Source organism: Alexandromys fortis, unplaced genomic scaffold (assembly GCF_014885135.2).
Source record: "Alexandromys fortis isolate MF-2015 unplaced genomic scaffold, M_Fortis_MF-2015_v1.1 scaffold_71, whole genome shotgun sequence".
NCBI lineage: Eukaryota > Metazoa > Chordata > Mammalia > Rodentia > Cricetidae > Alexandromys > Alexandromys fortis.
The window spans coordinates 5,960,027-5,982,290 of NW_026067954.1; the positions used below are offsets into that span (position 1 = coordinate 5,960,027).

Below are 22,264 nucleotides of genomic sequence, written 5' to 3' on the forward strand. Positions count from 1 at the left end.
AAGAAAGAATTTACAGCCTACAATCTGAAATAGGTTTCCAAACACGAAATAAAAATTGGGAACAGGAAAATTGGGAAGAAAAACACATCTGTGTTCACATTTTCTTTGAGACATTCTCCTCCTTATACCGTTTGTCATATTGCTGAGGAGGGCTACTCTATGGGTCAAGAGGAAGTCATGTACCTTCTTTCAGCAGGAAGGAATGCAGTGTAGGCAACCGTAGGTGACCAGTAACTGGCATTTGTTACAAAGCCCTTCCCTTCTGTCACTGAAATAATACTAAAGTCCAGAGAGGGACTCTTTCCTCAGGAATATAAAGTCATGGAAACTTTGGGGTGAGGATTTCACTCCCACCCGTATGTTCTTCTAAGTCTTTAGGCTACGCTAGGTCTCCAGCATGCTGAGATTGGCTGTCACAGGAAGTCTGCAGTGATGTGAATGCACCTCCGCAGGATATCCAGGTAGGGAAGAATTTTCTGAACACGAACTCTGTAAATCAGACTCAAATTTTGTCTACAGCGCCTTTTCCATAGACAGATATTGGGTTAAAATTTTGTCAATGACTGTGTATCCACTTGGTGTGAGAAGAGACCCTCAAGGGCTATTAAACTGCTTAGTGATGGGAACCAGATGGAAAATAAGACAAAAGAATTCACAACTCATCTTAGACTGAATTGAATGTCTTTAATTTCACACAATGAATAACATATGAATAGGACCAACTTTTTTTTTTTAATAGTTAAGTGCTCTGCACTGTGCTAACCTGATCTGGTAGCGAAGACACCGAGCGAGCTTTCTTTTAGAAAAAAATGTTTAAAACCCAACATCTAAGACCATGGGAGAGCATGACAGTAAAGCATGCCAGATGTCGCTACGCCTCAAATGACAGCAAGTCCATGTTCATTTAAATGTACAAAAATGCTTTATGAATAAAAACTGTTACAAAAAGAACGTTTCAAACAATGTACAATTTTTCTTGCCTCTATATTCAATAAAATACAAATACATTTTTGTTCTAAAATATGTTTACATACAATCAAAGTAGGACATGCAAATTACACTTTAAAAAAGGCTTTTAAAAACCACTTATGAATACAAACTAAAAATTAGCGAGAAGGACTTGTAAGACAATCTTGTGCCCATTTTTTGAAATATATATGTACATATTTAACACATCATGTGCATTTATTATTATTTAAGAAATAGATTTTTTTAAAAAAAAAAAGGAAGAAAAAGAAAGACACCAATCCAGGGCAGAACTACCCTTCCAAGTTGACCAGTAGGCAGCTCTTCAATTCCCCCTCTTTAGTGTTTATTATACCTGGGCAAGTGGGAGACAGATATCCAGGAAGTTTCTTCCTTGGTTGATATGTGCTTCTGTGGCTGTTCCCCAGCGACTGAGTCCAATAGGGAAGGCAGGCTCCTCAGTGGGGTGAACTCTTTTAGAAACACGAGGCAGAGGGAGCCTTGCTTTGTGGAAAGAAACGTGAAGAAACAGCAAGAAGATGCTACGGTATGTTACAGTTTGAGTTTCTAGGCACTGTGATGACATTATCTGTAAGCACTGGCATTTGGACCATTGTGATACGATAGGGTAGTGTTGAGGAAAATGTCTATATTTATGTACTTTTACATGAGCAGGACTGAAAATCCTGCGACATAACACTTAAATGGCTTTTGAGGCATTTCGGCTCCTGCCACTCCCTGTCTATGCTACAGTTGGCATTTAAAGGCTTTGGAAATATCTGTATAGACTTGAGACAGTTCCCAGGTCAACCTGCCTAGTGATAGGAAAAAGTACACTCCACAAGCTCACTATCTGATTATTGTTGAATAACAAGCCAGGAGTAAGATTTTCTACTTAAGTCCTAATACCAAACCCTTTACGATCAGCTTATAATATACCACCTTATACTATAATTCTGCCAACACTTGCTTATCGTATTTATAGATACAGCAATGTGCAGAACACAAATTTTGACTGCCATTGAACATGGCCTCCCACTGCAGAGAGCAGCCAAGTTAAAACACTACTCTACTGCCAGCCCTTTGTCACCTCCGCTAGGCTGCCAGTGGCTGTTGAGTCCTGGTCCTGTGGAGTCACAAAGCAACCCTCCATGTTTTCCCTTCCTCTGACCCTTCTTCCTAGACTGGGAGCCACAGCGGGGCTATTTGAGGAAGGTGAACTTCTGTTCCTCTCATTTGAGATGAGTGGTCAAAAAGCAGATGGCTTTCTAGTCCCTTGGAAAGGCAGATTGAAGACCCATCAGCGCCAAGGAGCGTTTGCGCATGCGTCTCACCTTCTCATCTCTAATTGGTCTCCTTGTAGTGTAAGTGGGGTTCTACTTACTTGCTGAAGGGGTATTCTAAAACGAAGAGAAATTAAAAGCCAGGGATCGTTACAAAATATTTTGTGGGTCTGTAAATGGAGTCTTGAGGATCCCAAATGACACCTCTTAAAGTAGAAATGCATCCCCAGAAGGCAGTGTTGTGTGGTTAAGAACCTCCATAATTGAAATCAAGAGCTGGGTTCTCTTCTTGGCTCTAAAACCAACTAGATGTGGAAATTCAATTGGTTTCATGGAGGGACCTGGCCAGCAAAGGAGAGGGTAAGGGGTAGTTAGGGAATACAGAAGGAGCTATAGCAATGCGTTGAGTTAGGTTCATGGAAAATGAAAAGAAAAAAGGATGCAGCGGCGAGGGAGTCATGGGGCGTGGGGATCCACTGTGTGGATGAATGGGCTCACTTCTGCGGCCAGCTGCTCTTTGCGATAGCTCTTTCCGGTCCCCTAGTTTTCCAGTTTTCCGAGTTGACGAGCAGGGATTTGCATTAAACTTACATTTCACTCCGGGGTCAACAGTACACCCCAATTCATGTGTTAAGTTGCAGATCCACTATAGTCTCCTGGAATTTTTTTTTTATTGGTTTTGAAATTCTAACCCAAACTTCTTTTGAGCTAATCACTGATAGTAGGTTAATACCATGAAATGCTGGGTGTTCTCTGAGCTCTTTGTCCTCTGGGAGGAGGGTTAGACTGCTTATAGGCTTGGCTGGGGCACTGTACACTACAACAAGAATGAATGAAGGAGGAAAACAAATGGTTTTCGAAGTCCAACAGGAAGAGAACCCTCTTTATGGCTTAATTGGAACGGGAATGGCTGCTCTTTCATAGCAATGGTTGGGGGAAAGGGGCCGATCTCTGCCTTCCTCCCCGTGACTCTGGAGCTGCTCAGACACGGCTCGGGAGTGACAGATTGAAAATGGCTGTTTAGATTTTGCTGTTCAAATTATGTGAAATGCCATAGGTCAACCCAGGTCATAAACGGAATATATAGGATAAAAGCTAGAAATAAGCACAGTCCTTTACACGTACGTATTGCTAGGATTAAATGAGAGTGACCGCGCAGGCGGCAAATGACATGAAGTCCATTTCGACAGGACAGAATAGGATGGCTCTGTGATTCCAAGCAACTGTTGGTGCTGTTACACAGCAGTGATATTTACAAGCATATTAACTTGAGATTTTCAAATTTTCTTCAGCCCTCAGTACTACCCACTTATTCACGTGTGTTACCTCCCAAAATCCATCTCTCTCTGAGGAGGAGAAACCATGTCCTGAAGTGATACTGCGGTTTCTTAACTGATCCCAACTTAAATTAGAGGTAAACCAGATATCCTAATTCTCCTTAGAAAGTGAAAATCACTGTGTTTCCTTTAGTGCAAGCTACGTTGCCAGGTATTTGATGTGTTGAAGAAGTTAAGGGGAGGAGTAAGGGAGGAGATTGAAAAGACTTATTTGAAATGTCCACATCGGCCTTTTAAAAACACCTGCGGCAGGGGGATTCATTCTGAGCTTTCCCATGTTTTCCTCAGGCTTTGGAAATGGGTGACAGACGGAATATCTGTCCACACTAAACCAGCGGCTAGAGAACAACGTGGATGAGAAATGTACAGTTGAAATTGACCATTTAAAAGACGATTTGTCACACACAGTTTGCATCCATGCAGACTGATAGGTTTATAATTACATTATGTACAGCAATGCTTTAGTGTATTAAGGCAACCACAGTTTGGATACTTTGTCCAAGGTGGCTTGATACAATTGGAGTGGTGACACCCTTTCAATACTTTAATTTTTATTTTATTTAGATAAGAACACTTACTCCCCTTCAGTTTTAAGAAATAATTATTAAGAGATAATGGACCTCTACTGTCTGTCTGTCTGTCTGTCTTTTTTTTCCCCCAACAACCTATGCCAGCTCTTTGCATGAGAATAATCAGGTACCAAGGCATTGTTAGACGGTTTTCTATCTGGTGCGTGTGAGATTTTGATATTTGGTGGCTGATCAGTTATTCCACTTGCTGTGGGGTATTAAAACTATTTTATCCTGCCTATGTGTCACTGGTATGTTTTAAGTATAAAAATAACCTGGCTGACACTTGGGTCAACATCTCCCTTGGCTGCTCCGAGTCACTTATTAAAAAGCTTGTATCTATACTGAGTTACATTTCACAATGATTGGGATTCAAAGCCGTTCCCTTGAGGCAGAAAGCCAGAACAGCCACGGGGAAAGTTCACATTGCGTAGATGTGTACCACGAAATAGAAGGCAGCTAGTTAACGGGAGTACATGAAAATACAACGCAAAGGAAAAGCAGGAACAGACAATGCAAAATCAGTGTACGAGACAGGAACACGAGCAGATCTAAGGTCGCCTATCAGTCCAATTCCACCTTCGATCACAAGAGTCCATTTGAGCAACTGTGTTGTTAACGGAAAGATGCATCTTTCGGGTAGATAATGTTGGTGCCCCAAAGCCTAGCCGAGTTTGCAAACCAAAAGAAATAAAAGCCAATTACGTGGAAGTGGCTTACAAGCCAGCTGGTAAACTTGCAGCTTAGCTCCCCCTTGGAATGTTTGCTAGTGGAGGACGTTCCCCATTTATTTTTTTTTTTCTGACCAGCAAATGAAATCGGAATCAAGGGTGCAGCTGGGATGAGGTGGGGGTCAGGGGTCAGAGGTCAGGTGGCCATCAGAGAGTATCAGCTTTATGCTCCTCCTCCTCCTTCTGCAGCCTGCTAGTATCCAGCCAAGGCCGAGTGGCTCTGGGTTGGGAAATGTTGTGTAGCATAGATAGCTGCTTTTGGGGGGCCTGTCCCCTTGCTTTGCTACCCCAAGAACTCCCATGGCTCTACCCTGTCCTCTGCCCATCCTGCCTGCCCACTGAAGAGAGGGGTGGGGTGTCCCTGTGGCAGGGCATTGGCCCCACCCTGGCTGCTGACCTCCCCTGCATCAGTTCCTGCCTGGATCCCGCAGCCCAGGCCTGCCCTAGGGAAGGACATCACTCTCGCTGGCTCGAGATTTCCTTGACCTTTTGGCCTTTACCTCCTCTTCCTGAGGAAGGGGCTGTGGCGGGGACTGCGTGGGCTGCGCTGGGGGCTGCGGTCTGTGTTTCCTCTTCCCGCCCCGCATGGTCTTGGGCAGCGGGGGCGGTGGTGGGGGTGGAGGTGGTGGCGGCGGCAGCGGTGGTGGCGGCGGAGGGGGCAGTGGCGGCGCCTCCCGTGCCATGTGGATGACAGCCTCGATGGTGGCCATCACGGCGTCCTGGCTCGCAGCCGGCTCCAGCGCAAGTGGGCTCAGGCTAGGCTTCTGGCCTCTCTTGCTGGGTAGGTCGATGCACTTTTCCAGCACGGGCATTTGGTCTCTGGAGTCCTCATCGAACTGGGTGGGCTGCTTCCGAGGCCGGCCTCGCCTCTTCTTGACGAAGTTGTTGCCAGTCTTTGATTGTCTCTGCAGCCGCTTGGCCTTTAGGATCTTGTTCACGTGGTCCAGATTCTTCTTGGTGGACAAAAGCTTGGTGTAGTGACACATCTTCCGCACTTCACACTGGATGGCTTCAATCTCCCGCCTCTTGAATCGCTTCTTCAGCGAGGAGCTGGCTGCAGGAGACAAGAGGGGAGAGGTTGAGCTCATGCCGTCCATATATTGTTTCTCTATTTAAACAGAAAATAATAAAAACATTGGCTGAACAAGTCATGTATGAAACATTACTTACACTATTATTATTATTATTATTATTATTATTATTATTATTATTATTTCTTCTGTCCTCACAGTTATGTAAAATATTATGGTTGGTATTTTTATTTCACTTTGTGTTCTTAAGACCGGGTCTTGTTATGTAGGGCAGACTGTCCTCGATCTTTGGATCCTTTTGCCTCTGCCATCCTAAACCCCGGGGGCTTTTACTGCCATCTTTGACTACCCCCACCCTGCTCTGTTTGAAAGATAAGAAATCCGAGGCTCATATCTCCCTGGGTTCTTAGAAAGCACAATGTAAGCTTTATATTCCATTTCTTCTTCTTTTTTTTTTTTTTAAATTGAGCCCTTTGACATTAGACCAAATTCGGTTAAGCATTAATTGATAATTTACCTTTGTCTGACCTTGAACGATTACACACGGCACACCCACATGGTTCAATGAGATCATACAAAGGTACCAGGGCTCTTAGGAGCAGCTTGACAGGACTTGGAAAGTTGTGGATGCAGGATTTTGTCCTAACTTCTTCCCGGTGTGTGTGTGTGTGTGTGTGTGTGTGTGTGTGTGTGTGTGTGTGCCTGAATACTACAGTTGGGATGGTGTGGTCTCTTAATATTTTCCTGCCAGTATTCTGGAGCTGTCAAGTTGCCTGATGATGCCCAATTAAGTGAGCTCTTCCTAGCCCTCACCCTCTGGGGACCTCAAGGGCAATATCCGCCAGGTGTTTCTCAATGGTTTACACTCCCCCGCTGAATGGTTGTTTGCGAAGGGCCCTTTTCATGTACTGCTGGCCAGATGCGCCTCTATTTTACGAGCCTCAGTTCTCAGGAAGTCCTGTACGGTGGCACTAAATGGCCTTCAGAACTGCTTCGTTTTGAAGTTCAGACACCATAAAGTGTCAATGGCTTCAAGACAGAGGCAGCCTTTTGCCCCTGGATCATTCTCCCGTCATTGTCTGTGAGCAGACACATACGTACGTAATGCCTGTGTGCTGGCATACACGCACCTGCACCTACGTGTGTTTGTACGCAAACGCAGGCACACTGTCCGTCGTTGTGCTGGGCCGCTAGTCAGTTGCAGACTCAAGTCTCTCCTCACTGAATTCTTTGCTGCCGTGACTTGCCTTGTGTGCCCAACCCCAAAGAAGCCCACATACAAGGGAACATATTTCATATTACTGTGTTGTTTTCTTATGCGCTCCCATGACTGTTTTTTTTTTTTCATCTATTGGTTGAGAGAATCTTAAGGGAGAGAGGACAAAAATATGCCTAGCCCTTGGCCGCCTCTCTCTATTCTTGGGCAGTCCCGCTTCATTCTTTCCCTGTTGCCCCGCTTCTCGCTCATGCTGGGGTCCATCACAGACTTCCAGGAGGGTTTTATTTGAAGTTATTTATGCGACTAGCTTCATGGAGTGGGAAGCGCTGAGTTCCATAGGCCAGGTCAAACTGCCACCGCTTTGGGCCAAAGGTCAGCCAGACTGACTGAGCAATGAATAACTACTGAGCGATCTTTAAAATAAGTTATAAAGATCAAAATAGAACAAAGCCAGAGTGAGCTTCTGACTAGAAAAATAAAACTTCTGTAGTTAGTCTTGTAAAAAGAAAAGGTGCCTCAATTATCGGTTCCCGTGTGGCTTTGTGTCGCTCACGGGACCTCGCATGGTGTCTCCTGAATGGACAGGAATGAGAGTTGCTTCCTCGGTGGCAAATCCGACTACTCCTCGCTGTCTTCTGGTCACATCCTTTGAACGCGTTCTAGTTTGGATTTTGAAGGCAGCATTGCAAATACAGCAACACGGGAGTTCGTTATCAGGCCTTGTCAGAGACAAGCAACTTGCTTTGTTCATAGAGATTCTGAGCAAACCAGCATAGTTAGAAATATGCCCCTCCGGGCATCATTTAAAATATAGAATCCATGTGCAGCTTCCCTCTTTTTAGTTTATAGCATCTCTCAAGGAACTACCTGATCAAGAATCCGCAATATGAAGGTATTAATTTTACAGACCTAATAATACAGCAAGGTATCCATAAATCTAAGGTAATTTTATTTGCTGTACTATCTCACGGTAAAACTTGACAGAAACGCTTTCATGAAGTAGAGGGTTCAAAACACACAGGCTCAGGGCTCTAGTGTTTGCATGTCAGGATCAACTCCTTCACTTATTTGAAATAAGAGGCAAAAAGACTTAGAAGAGGCTTCCTCAAAGCTCAGTGAATGCTATGGGAGGATGAAGAAAACATAAACACTAAGTAAAAGCTAATGAATCAATGATAATATATTAAAATAGAGCCACATATTTACATATGTATATGAACAAGATGAATATGAGGTAAGCAGTATGATTAAGTTTTAAAAAAATCGAACAAAAAGTCAAATCACAAAAGATTTTTAAGGAAAGAAACCATTTATATAAATGTAAAGATACACATCTTTGAATTTTTATTCCATCTTCAGGATCCAGCTAAAAAGCTTACAGTGGCTACTGTGAATGAAAGTCTTGGAGAAGACAGTTTTCAATATTTATTTTCCTCCAAAGTTACTTCATAAAAGCTTATGAAGCTTCAAAAGTAGGGCTTCTTAGCAGTAGTTGTTGAAGGTTAAAAATGCCCTGATCTGGACCTGGTGTGCTAGCACACACCTGTAATTCAAGAACTAACAAGGGCAGGATGATCAGGAAGTCAAGGGCATGCTTGGCTACCTGCTGAGGTTGAGCCTAGCTGGAACGTGTAAGGAAGGAGAAGGCGGACACAGAGAAGGAGGCAGAGGAGACCAACAACCTCATGCCAGCTGCTAGTGAGATACAGCAACTAGCGCTCAAAGGCAGCAACAATGGCAAAGAAACCGAATACTTGGTTCAGTGTTAGTAGCTATGATGGGCCTAATGGCTACTTCCTTGGCAGCGGGGCTATCAGCTGAACAGCTGTGAAATACCAAAGGTAAAAGGTATTTGGGGATTCAGTCAAGAATAGAAAGATGGTTGTGAATCCTAAATAACTTGGTCTCCCCCCCCCCCAATTTATTTGGATGAGTGGAAAACTAACTCTAACAATAGAAGAGATAAAATAATCTTATTTGAATATCAATCTAATAAAACTGTTAAAAGAGACCCTGAAAGAAATTTTAAATTAAACCCTGCCTGGGCATCCATTTCTTGGTATAACTGTTGTTAACTTTCTTAGGTGTAATCATTGTGTTATGATCAATTTCTTTTTATTCAGTGCCTTGTCTTTTAGAAATGGATTAAAATACTTGTGAGTGAGGAAATATGAAACTATCAGAAACTGGCTTCACAATAGGAGGAGGGGAAGTAGGGAGAAGCATCGCAGGAACATGACTGATCAAGAGCTAAGATCGTTGAAGGAGAGTATTGGTACACAAGGTTTAATAATCCGGTATATGCTTGATGGTTTTCAAAATGCTGGCTTCAAGTTAAGAATGATAAGAGGCAAAAGTGCTCCTCTTGGAATATTAAGACAGGGACGAGCTATAGCTCCCATCCTCCTAAGGGTTCTATTCACATAGCATTGGAAAGAAAGAGAGAGTCCCCGTTTCTCTGGCAAGTCACAGTGCTTCCTGGATTAATGGCATGGAACGATGGTTTCTCAGGTTTATAGTGCGCCAATCCCATAATCATGCCGTGAGCCCACTTCTACTCAATGCTGGGTATTATAACTATCCCTCTCTTTTGGACACTATGACACTCGGGGTTCCTACATGTGCAGAGCACCTGAAGCTTATTCTGTGCTTGTGTTTATTATCCAAGCTTTCAGTTAAGAATCAATGTTTCTGCAGACAACAAAGTGAAGCCAGGCTGATGTCACGTTGCTCAGGGACGCTGGGAATGAAGGCGAACGACTCACCATGGGGCTTTCAGATGTTATCCTGGGACGGGGAACTGAATGGTCTTGAAGTTTCTTTCTGGATTTAAAGATTGCCATAATTCTTTCCTACATTTATTATCAATTGCCTTCCCCAAACGTGGGATGGCTTTCTGAATTCTATTTCTCCTCTAATAAATTTGAAATCTCAGATTGGGAGAAGAGTACTTTAGAGTTGGCAAGGTTTGGTATTCACAAATCTTTCTTCTTATTGCTTATGATTTCACTGTCTCTCTAAATGTTTACAGATTTTTCTCTTTTCAAATGGTTTCATTATTGGACAGTAATTTCTGGGATCTTGCTGCAAAGATTGATTCCATATTTGCCCTCTTTCCTGCCGTTGTCCAGTATCTTGCCTGCTATTTGTTAGGCTTAAAGAATAATTATGACTGTCCCAGGCAAAATACAAAATGCACTTCTTTATAATTCTGTAAGAGAAATAATTTTCTAGGTTCCCAGAATTGCCATGCAAATGGTAAGCTGGTTTTGGCCGACACATAGAATATCTCTTCTCTCCTATTTTTTGGAGGACTGGATTATTGCAGTTATTGATTTTCTCGCATCTTTAGGATGTGGAAGAATGGGCTTAGCAGTGATTCTTGTTCCCAAACTGACAGATGTAGTGTCAGTACCATGAGCTGCATCAGAGACTACCTACCAGGCTTAGTTATATATTAAGTCTCTCAACAAATTGGTTCTGATGTTGGTAAACCGTACTTTGTCCATCTGTATGAGATAGTCTAGTTATATAAGACAGATTTGGGGGGGGGGTTGGTTAGAAGGTAGATTTATTTCTGGACTTCTTAAGAGAATGGCTCTAAAAGTAAGGTATGGTCAATTTGAGGGAAGACTTTCAGGATAGAGACAGTTGGAACTCCATCTGCCTCAACTAGTAAAGAGAGTTTTTGGTGTGAATTGATTTCTAGGTTGATGCATGGTAGAAGGTTCTTTGCAAAGACCACATCTTCTCTTCGTACTTTCTGAGGTTCTATCATGGGCACATTCATGAAGCAGTGTCTGATCTGGCAGCTGCTGTGTGCTTAGCACATGGGAGCTCAAGAGAAGTCAGTTACCTAATGTTCTACAATTATACATTTTGTGTTTGAAACGATAATAATATTTTATTTGTCTTAATGCTATTTTGTATGATTTATGGGAGGCATGTGACAGCCTGCCTTGGCACGTGCAATTTCTTCTTCCACCGTGGATTTAAACAAACCCTCTGTAACCCTGACCTTAAAGGTTCCTTGAAAAGGACAAAAAGTTGTTTCTTCCAGTTGAGCTCCCACAGGGCAAGGAAAAACGGAATAGCTGGGGGATACCAACGGTGCTCAGGAGCACCTCTCCCAGAGTTTGGGGCAACGATTTTGAATGAAAGGTTTTGACTGTTAGGAAAGTGACCACAGAACTCTGATTGGATTTAGGATCTACTCCAGAGGTGGGAACTCATGCTTGGTACTGCAAACTCAGAAAAATAAAACAACAAAAATCCTGGTGAGGGGCTGGAGAGGTCACAAGCTCTAGGGGAGGAATTTCCTTGTGTTGTTTAGTTAAATTAGAGTGGCATTAAATCACCTTTTAATTACATATATTTATACCCATAGACAAACACTACTCAGCTTTAATCAGGGAAGGTCCTTTTTGCAGTCAACATCAGGAAATACAGAGATTCTTGGTGGCTCAGGATGTTCACGGCAAGGGCTGGTTGAGTTCTAAACAGGACATTTACACCACTAAAAGCTCAGGAAGTCAGAACAGAAGGAACATAAGAACTGGGAAACCAGGAGAAACACTGCAAAGGTGTGGTTTTCCGGGTATGACACACCTTGTACAACTGTGCGTTTATAGCTGGAACGGTTACCTTCCCTGGGCTTGCCCAGAACTGGACCTGCCAACTATCAGTCATGATTGAAGAAGATGCTTATGGAGCACTACCCCTCCTTGTTGAACTATTAACTACTGATAGATGCAGGAAAGAGGGGTTATTGGTTCCAAATCTATGCTCCTGCAGAGGGCCTTGGTTAAACTCAATGGATGCCTAAAAAAAAAATAAATTTGAAAGCAGATAGACAAGATTGAGGGAAAGGAGGCATTGACAGAGGTTGGAGGAAGCCAAAAGATGGTGGGTCTGAGAGTAATTTGGACAAATTACATTTCTGTATGAAATTGTCGAAGAACACAATTAATTTTTAAGAATCAGAGATAAGGAGGTTATCACGATGGGTAATGCTTTCCTTTTCTTTAATTTATTTTGGACTTTAGTGTTTCTTTGAAGCCATGGCCAGCGTGGGAGTTTACTGTCAAAGACCATCCATTCTCGACTGTAATAGCTCGGAGCGCTTTGCTTGGTTCTCATTTCACACAGACAGTAGAGGGTTTGCCTGACAGAGAGGTGAGGCCATGGCACGTGCAGATGTATGTTCACCTTTCTCTGAAGTAGGAGAAGACACCAAAGATCAAGTGGCCTTGTGCATCTGCCTGTGTCTCCTCATAGGTAGTCTACAGCCTTGCCTTGTGCTCTCCTGCCCCTGACATCTGGTCTGTTGTCCAACTCTTGTCTCCCTCTCCAGCCTCCCAGGAGACAGCACAGTTCCCTGAGAGGAAGCAAATCTATTTGGCTACAGGAATATCACTGGAAGTTTATGTTCACATTATTGATACTTTATCTAAAAATTAAGAATTAAATGAAGCATTTGAATGCATTATATATGGGAGCAGAATGGTGTCCTCACTTGGCCTGTACATTCATCTTCCATAATTTGATATGAAGTTGCAAGAACAGAAAGGGAGCCCACAGGCATTCAGGGGTCATTGGAGCATCTTACCACTCCACTGTTTTCATGGTGTTGTCAAGCAAACTTGTGTTCTGACGCTATAGCAGGTCAGTCCACATGGTTAATTTTAGTAGGACAAGATTTTTAAACAAAAAAGTTAAATCAATGTATTTTTTAATGAGATAAATAATCCCCATGAGATATTTTATACATCACAATAAGCTGTTATTTCACTGTAGATTGTATATAATGACTTCCTTCTACACGATCGATGTGGGAATCCCCTCTGTATGCTGTGAATACCACTGGTTAATAAAGAAACTGTCTTGGGCCTGTGAAAGGCAGAATATAGGTAGGTGGGGAAAACTAAACTGAGTGCTGCGAGAAAGAAGGTGGAGTCAGGAAGAAACCATGTAGTCCCACCAGAGAAAGATGCTAGAACTTTACATGGTAAGCCACAGCCACATGGCCATACACAGATGAATAAAAATGGGTTAAATTAATATGTGAGAGTTAGCCAATAAGAAGCTAGAGCAAATGGGCCAAGCTTTAATTAATACAGTTTCTGTGTGGTTAATACGAGCTAAGCAGTTAGGAACAAACAAGCAGCCCCATTACAACAAAAGATGACTTGGGCAACTTTCTTAATAAAATGAGAGTTTTACTCATGGTTTTGTGTATTCATGGTCTGGGACCTAAAACACATGTAAAATACTTAAATTCCTTATAGGATAAAGACACTATAGGCCCCAAAGTAATGCTTAAATAAATAAAACAACTCCCATTATGGAAAGAACATTTTTTTGCTAACTGATTGGAATTTTACTCACTATTTAGTAATTTGGTTGCTGAAAAGTATATGTTATAACCTATAAAAATCCCTTAGATATGAAAATTTAAATCTCTTCCAAGCAGAGCTGATGAATGAGGATGTTCAGAGATCTAGACTCATTACCAAGTGCAAAGCACTCTGGTCTGCAAGATCACCGAGCCTTTAATGAGGAAGATGGCTATCCATATTCTGAAGAAAACCCTGTTTGGGTTTATGTCTCTCTTCATAACTTTCATCTGCCAATGAGAATCGTTGAAAAACCAACAAGTCAGAACTTATATTATCATATTGTGGAACCTAAGGAAAATTTAAAAAAATGCATGCAAACTCAGTCAGTCTGTGTTCCTTAAACCATTGTTAAAATTGCAAAATTGGTAGAAAAATTTAATAGCAATAGAATATTTTTGTTTCATTGATATAATACATTAAATACAATTTGGAATCATTTTGAGAAAATCATTTGCCTACGAATGATCTCATTTTCTTAGAGTTGATGTTCTGAAGAGTAAATATGTCCTGAATATGCACTAATGAGGTGATGTCAGCGATATCTCTACAGGATCAAGAACGATTAAAGTTTACTACCCTAAAGGGTGTTTATGCTTAAAAATAATCAACAGAATTCATTCGGTTATTTAGCACTCAACCCCAGATCTTATCTTTCTCTGATTGTGCATCTAGGACAACTTGCTAGGGACGAATAGAAATGGGTGAGCTTCAAACCTAAGAGGACAGTTCCAGGGCCACAATTGATAATGGCTAATGTTTCCTGACTTGTGATAAATTCCCACAGTCAAGGCTGGACCACGGTTATCTATGCATCCTCTAGTTCATCACTGATTGAACTGTAGGAAATTTCATAGCCATGGGGAGAGTTGTGTAGCCACACAGAGCTCCTGGAATGAGGTGTGAAGCTGACATCCTTCATTTGCTCAGGCAGTTTTGAAGTCCTGGTCTCTAGGTTTTCAGAATTCTTGACTTCATTGACCATCATGATACGGCGCCAAGCACTGACGAGTTTACAGGTTGGAAAAATCACCCATGGCTGAGTAAAGGTTCAACGCAGCTGAGAGAAACTCAGAACTCACAGGAACATTGCTAGGGATGCTGTAAAGCGGGCAGCAGGAATCTGAGTGGCCTGAGGAATTTGGACAAAGGGCAGAAGTCCAAAGAGAGTGAACATCAGAAGACTACATCACCCTTGCATGGTCACCAGAACTCTGTGGGATGCATCCCAGATTGCCTACCAGGCATTGTCAAAAGGGATTTTCTGGGGGAAAAATATTTTCTGAGGTCTGGAGATGATGCTCTAAGCTTTTGTTGAATAGCAAATTGGGAGAAACAGCTCTTGCAAACTGAGGAAAACCAGAGGGCCACTTCACCCCATGCTATTTCAGCAAATGTTGGCTCTTGTTTGCTGTGGTAAGGATCAAGCCCCAGAACCCGGACTCAACCCCAGCTTCTTAAACTACTGACTGGGACCTTAATCTGTGATCTCATATCTGAGTATGAGGGCTGTGGGGGAGAGTAGGGAGGAGTATAAAGGTGAGTTTGGAAGGAGGAAAAGGAAGGGCAAAATGTTGTCATTATATAATAATCTCAAAAATAAAATCTCAGCAGTAGAAAGTTTTTCAACACTCAATAGCAAAAATAATTAAAAAACAAATGAGTAATGAATCATACACACACATGGTCGCATTTTATGCTGGATGCCCCGTCTCCTTGGTGACGTCACCACACATGCATTGTGTATTACACAGGCCATCACATCATATGACATCAAGACATGCCTGCTGAAACACCTGGACTCAGAGGTAAGACTGCTATGTGTTATGAATTGCATTTTTTAATGCTGCACGTTAAAGATTTTTGCAGTCACAGAAGCATCAAGATTTAGTTACAGAAAACAAAGACTTCTGATATTTCTCTGCCATCATTTCTGGATAGCTTTGATCAAATTAGTATATCTTTGTACTTATTATAGTAGATGTATAGAAGTGTGTTGTGTTAGAAGGCATGATTTCAAAATTTGCTTTTAGATTACTGACTTGTGTGTCATGAAAAAAAATTCAGTGAATTTTGGCTTGGGAGTAAGACAGACTTCTCAGCCATTCTAAAATACCCTAACCAGACTTCTGCCATTTCATACTACATATTTATGTAAATCACTGTTTTCAGCATTGATGGTCATAAGGTGAAAACATCGATCAACAGTGGGAAATGTTGAAGCTGATCTGTGTCTGAAAGTATCAAATATTCAAACGGGAGTCAACACTATGTAAAAACAAACAAGCACATCTACCTTATTAGTATGTAATCCTTGTTTCTCTCTTTAATAAATGGTAAATTATGACATGAAAGAATTGTCTGAAAATTTCTTTCTAGCTTATGATCTGCAAATGTTTGATTTGCATATGTCTAAACAGAGTTGTGTGAATATTTCAGAGGCACAAAAGAGTCAAGAGTCTATAGAATTCCTTGGGGGAGGTTCTAGGTTCAATTCCTAGCACTGGAACAAAAGCAAAGACAAAGGAGTCCTGAGCAGATAGTGGGGAAGCTGGATGGAAATGGCACCAGTGTCAATAAGGCTTGAGATGCATCAGTTAAGACTCACAGCTTGACAGTTAAGCGAGGAACAGGGTTTGAACACTCTCCCAAGGGGCTCCATTTCTTTTTTTCCCCTCTCAAATCTTGTATAGTGTTATTTTGGGAAAAAAAAAAAAAACAGCAACAAAGAAGACAAAGTATGCAGCACCTTGACTTTAGGAATATTTCTACATCTTAAATGTGCGCGCCAAGGTGAAATAAATCCTTGTTGACCATGCTTGAAGACCATGAATTGCAAGAAACTACTGGTCTTGTTTTCCTTTTGGTTTAAAAAAATAACCTTGTTTATGTAATACTCAAGCTTACTTACAGGAGATGTTGACCTGGAAGTTAGGAGGAACCATGCTCCTAGTCTCGGCTTCTCAACCCACAGTTCTCTGACTTTAGATAAAGCTCTGACTCTCCTGGAGAAATCTGTAAAAGGGCTCACACTATCAGGTTGTCTCTGATCCTCAAATTCTTCATCTGTGTTTTCTACAAGACAAATTCTAGGCTACATTCTGTTCTGATGACTTTGCCTATCCTCTAAAGTGCCTCTCAAATTAGTACCCAACTTAAACCAATTTTGCATATATGAAGTATTTAGTTCCAAAACCTTGAGTTGATTAATTTCTGCAGTCAGAAAGCACAACACTTAAAAGGCCACACTTAAAAAATTGCACATTTTCAATAGTGCCCATATTCTTGGCTCATGTGAAACGAAGGCTCCTTTAAATCCTTTGACACACATTGCCACCATAACTGAACACCACTGTGGAGAAACGTTTCTGAGCATAGCTGCAAATCTTTCATTTAAATTTGCAAAGTTCAATTTTATTGGTCCTGAGTTCGGAGTTTTGAACCACATTAATCTTCATTTCCACCCCCGCCAGATTTTGAGGTCTTTCTTTTTCAAAGGGCTGAATAACGTCAGAGTTAACGACTGCCCTTTTAACTCTTGTGGGCTTGACTTGGGGAACTCAAATGCATGCTGCTTTTACTAAAATATCAATTTATACAATAGGGTATCTGCATTCTTCATAGCAACAATAAGTGATTACATTCATTGCTTTAGATCTTCCCATATTGTTCATCTGTCTGCCTAGCAGATGATGGATGGAGCCCAGAAACCACAGCTATGCATGGCCTACAGGTGTGTGTCCCATTTGATTATTTCTGTAAGTGTCGGAGAGAATGTTGCCTCTGGTGCCGGATAGGGAGAATATTTTTGTACTTTTCCTTTATCCAAAGGCAACTTTCCTGCGCTAGAGAGAAGGAAAAAGATACAACACCACATAATACTCATTTTGATTCCAGAGCTTGCAGATTTTTCAGGAATTCACTCATAATCAAATAGTAAGGCAATTTTAGACTTCTATTAATTTTTTAAATTGGTATCCTACATCTTAGCACATCCTGCCTGGTATTTATGAATTCAGGCTGTTAGTCCTCTTTGTGAATGCTGTCCCTGGTTTTCCATTCAAATGTTAACTTTTCTGCCCCTTGACCCTGCTGGTTTCTCCCTAACAGCAGCACATAGTCTGTCCTGTATTTGCGCTGGAGAATTAATCGATATTTAGCCTTCTTCTTACACCATGTCTTCCTACTGAACCAGGACCATGTGTTAGCTTTTCTCATTCATTCTCAGAACAAATATTGAAAGAGTCCCACAGTGAGCCCGGCACCGAGCCAGGTGCTCAGTTTCCTGTCTTTCTCCCCGTGACTACCATGGAGCTCAGCTAACTTCCTTGAATTGAAATTAGGCCTAACACAGACTTATCCAATCCAGAACTCACCATCACCTTTCTGCACATGGGGAAGAGAAGGATGTTTGGAGGGAGTGCAAGGGAAACCTTACATATCTCAGTGGCTTGTCACCTGCCTCCGAGGGTCATTAAGTTTAGAGTCTCAGGCCTGTGACCACAAGTACTGTGAAATATAGACAGACATCCAGTCTACCACATGGGAGAACTCGGCTTAAGTAACAAGAAAAGTTTGGAATGCTCTACAAGTCACCAAGAAACCAGCTTGGCTTTCATCAAGGTACAAATTGATAAAACCCAGTCTTCACATTGATTATCTAATGCCAGGGAGTTACTCCCATGTCTTACATCCTTCCCAAAACACATATCCCAAAAAACATATACACAGGGCTGGTGAGGGAGGGGGAGGGGAGAAGAAGGGAGGCTTGGTGGGAGGGAGGGTATTAGATCTTTTAGAAAATAGATTTTTACAGAATAGTTTCAGGCTAACAGAAAAAAAAAAAAACGTTATACCAAACTTGCCCGCACATCTCGCTGCCCCAGCACTCACCCAGCCTCCACCATCTACCGTCACTTTATCATTGCCAAGCCTTTGGGTCCAAATTATAATGTCTCACTGAGAGACGGGGGCCATGTGTTGTCCTGATGAGTCGACACACATTCACGTGCTAAAAATTGTACCACTGCTCTGCTTGGAAGACAGTTACAGATCCCTTCCACTCCCTCTCCTGAGCTCAGAGGGGCAGGCAACACAGCAAATACTTCCTCACCAATTTCAGATTCTTGCCTTGACAATTGAAGAGGCTCGCTCACCCCTTTCGTTTAGAGACTCTAAGTTATTGGCTACTAAACCCTAAGGCTTGGATTCTAGGGAGGTTAGTGCAGACACACTCAAGGTACAATGCACAGGGTATGAGTGAGTCATAAACAAAGCACAGACATATGCTCTCGTGTAAAAAAGGGCCTGGATCCTCAGCTTCCAAAGGCTGCTTCCTATTAATTACACAACAAAGTGAACTTTCCATATGCAAAACCCAACTCACTTAGCTCTGGCAACTCGCATGAGAAAAATACCAGGACTGTGGAATCCTAAGTACTAACAAAAGCCGATTTCAAAGAAAGTCTTCCGCAAAAGTCTTCTGGCTGGATGGGGCAGCATCTCCTGGATGAATGTTTCTGAACAATGAAACTGCAGCCAGACTCCCAGCAACATCACTGGGGGTGTGGCTCTGACTCCTTGGCTGAAATGCCAGACAATAGTGACCTTCTCTTTTGTTCTGGCTCCTGTCATCTCCCTGGGGCCAATTCTGGATCCCGGCCATGTAGTGTCCACACCCTTTGCTGAGACCACTACACAGTTACACCGCCCCCATTAGTAACTTTTCTACCTTTGAAATTGTCCATTGAATGCACACACTCATTTTGTTTGTTCATTTGTTTCTGTCTTAAAGAGACCATCTGGTGTCTCTTGGTATTTAAGGCAATGGAATTCTCAGGCAGGAGGATTCTTCAACAGGTTAAAAACAAAAACACTTTATGAGAAGTGAAAGTAGCTGAGCTCTTTCCTGGGACCCCTTCAGAAGCAGACTTTATAAAGTAGACCGACAGAATCTATTCCAAAAGTCATTAAAAGAACAGATTAAAAATTAGGCATCTGGGCTGCGGGGGAGGAGGAAAAGGACGATTTCTCTTTGCTAGTGAAGATGCGGGAGGTTGTCGATGATGCTCAGAGACGGTGTCTACCAGATTTAACTGCATCTTAGAGCATACAAGGTAAGTGGAAGGCATTCTTCACTCCCTTGAATGAAACAAGGGGGAAGTATAAGGAACTTAGATTTTGGGAAAAAAAGAAAACAACCTAGACAGAGAAGACTTTATACATGACAGTGACCACTGAAAGATCTCAGCACCCATCTGTATAGAGATGGAAACTGAGATCTCTCGGGACAGCCACTTCCACAAGAAAGCCTCAAATCTATCAAGTCATGGAGCAACAATTCAAACAGGTTTCTCCCTCCCTCCCTCCCTCTCTCCCTCCCTCCTTTCCTCCCTCCCTCTCTCCTTCCCTCCCTTCTTCCTTTTTTCTTCTTTTCTAATTTTTGAGCCAGAACCTCAAATGTGTAACCCTGGCTGTTCTGAAACTCATTGCATAGCAGAGCAGGCCAGCCTTGAATTTTCAGCGATCGCCCTGCCTCTGCATCCTGAGTGAGTATTATTATGTATGCCGCTGTACCCAGCTAGCACCCTCTATTCCAAAGCCAGTTGTATAATATCCTTCCTTGGGACAGAAGAGAAGACAAGGATTGAGAAAACACGAGAAAGCCTGAGGTTCCCTGTTAACTTCCACCATTGATGGCTCTGTGCCATTACTCCCGAGCTGCAAAGCCAAGGTCCTCCTCAAACTCCCAATTCCATAGTTAAATAACCAAAAATATTACTGCAATTTACATGCCCTTTCTGTTGGTTTAAGTTATCCTACACACTGTTTTGGTTCACTTTACACATTTTCATGTTTTCCTGTAGAGAATGAGTCAATAGATATATATTTATATAGATTGAAATATATGTTACTTAAAAAAAATCCAAAATACTTTTAGTTCCAAGAATTTTAGGTGGGCTCATATGTATGTATGTTATGTATGCATGCATATATGTACACACAGGTTTTAAATGAATGTTTTTGAAATTAGATTTGTTTGATAATTTTACAAGTATATATATTCAAATTCATATTATATATATGTATATGAATTTGAATTACCCTCATCCCTAGCTTCTCGCAACATGTTCTTACTGCTGCCAAGTTCCTGCCTCTAACTCCTGGGTGTATGGCACCACATCCAACTAGCACAGCTACTGACAGGTTTGACTGTGAAGACCCAGTGCAGAGGACCCCGGTCCATGACTACAATGTCTATGTCACATCAAGAAGACGGCATTTTGTAGCCCTTCCTGCTAGCCCCAAGATCTGACATTCTTTTTTATAATTTCTCCCATGACAGTCCCTGAGTCTTAGAGGGGATGCTCTAAAGGTCCTTTCTAGGAGTCAGCATGTAATCATCCCTTAGTCTCAGCATCTTGAGCAGCTATGAATCTGCATTTATTGTTCACTGTAAAGAGCAGCTTTTCTGCTTAAGGCTGAGAGTATTAGCATTTGTCTATGGATATAAATACAGATGTTTAGAAGGCAATTTGATGACATGTCAATTTAGTCAAAGAACAGTCACAGTCAACTGCGGGGAACTGCCAAGGATTGTAAAGGAAGGTGGTGGTTAGGGATGGAGGACATAGCCAGCTCCAGAGAATCGCCTCCGTCTAATGGCTCAAATGTATCATCTTCCAGCCATTTGCTGTCAGGTAAGAATTTAAGTACAAAGGTGCCAGAGAATCTGAGTGTCAAAAACCTAGCAGTTCCTAATTAACATGAAAGATTATAGCCCTCTGGGAGGCAGGCAGAAGCGACCGACAAGGGCTGCCCCAGCAGAAGCGACAAGGGCTGCCCCAGCAGCTTCCCTTCTGCTTTCCTTTCCTCCCTTCAGGATGATCGGTGGGTCTTAAGCTGCAATTTGAGTTGATCCCTATTCTGGTCCCAAATTTCTCTTTCACTCTCCTGAATGATATTCCCACACAACCAGACAGAAGCCAAGGCTGACCCTCAAACAGGTAGAAACTAAGATATATCCAGGCATGTGTGGGTGCACACATGTGTGCGGGCATGCATCCGAGGGTGTGCACACATCTCTGTAGGCACCGCTGCTCACCTTATTGTTTGAGGCCAAGGGTGCCATTGGCTTCAGACTACATGAGTGGGTTAGATGAGCTGGCCAATGAACCCCAGGGACCTGCAGGTCTCCGCCTCCCCAGCTCTGGCATTATGGGTGACTGCCACTCCATCTGCCTCTGAATTTCTTAAACATGGGCATTGGCTATCTAATTCAGTTCTTCCCACTCACGGAGCTCCAAAGAGGGCATTGCTCCATGCTGACGAGTACTCGGATCTGTTTATCCAGTTCTTCCTTGGCACAGAGAAGGCAGAGATTACTTTGTTTTCATTTTATGGGTGAAGAAAATGAGAGACTTGAGGGGCCTGTCAGCCTCGCAGACATACATAAGGGCCGAAAAGGACTGTGGGATTGTAGTGAGGACTGCAGCATAATCTCGCCCTTGAATTATAAATGCAGTTTCTACCCCACCTCAGTGTGGTGGAAGACTCCAGCTCCCCCAGTAGGTAACATGTCTAACCTCTCTGCACTTGAGTTTTGAACTTCTGTCATGAAGAGGTGGGCAGAGGTCCTTGTTGGTTTATTCTGAGCCCGTCTGATCAAGTCTTTTCCAGGGTAAGCACCCGGAGAAAGAGGTCCTTGGGGAAGACGAGCTGGGACGACAGCAG

The 22,264-nt window shown here is 42.4% G+C and overlaps 1 protein-coding gene across 2 annotated transcripts in view; it reads right to left on the reverse strand.

The window, feature by feature from the left end:
- Positions 1–670: 670 nt before the first annotated feature.
- Setbp1 (SET binding protein 1) overlaps positions 671–22,264 on the reverse strand; it is a 334,426-nt gene continuing 312,832 nt past the window's right edge. For both annotated transcript variants that reach the window (XM_050151692.1, XM_050151693.1), the window contains one exon: positions 671–5,940. In XM_050151692.1, the coding sequence (XP_050007649.1) occupies positions 5,330–5,940 (611 nt within the window). In that variant the 3' untranslated portion in view covers positions 671–5,329. The remainder of the gene's footprint in view (positions 5,941–22,264) is intronic.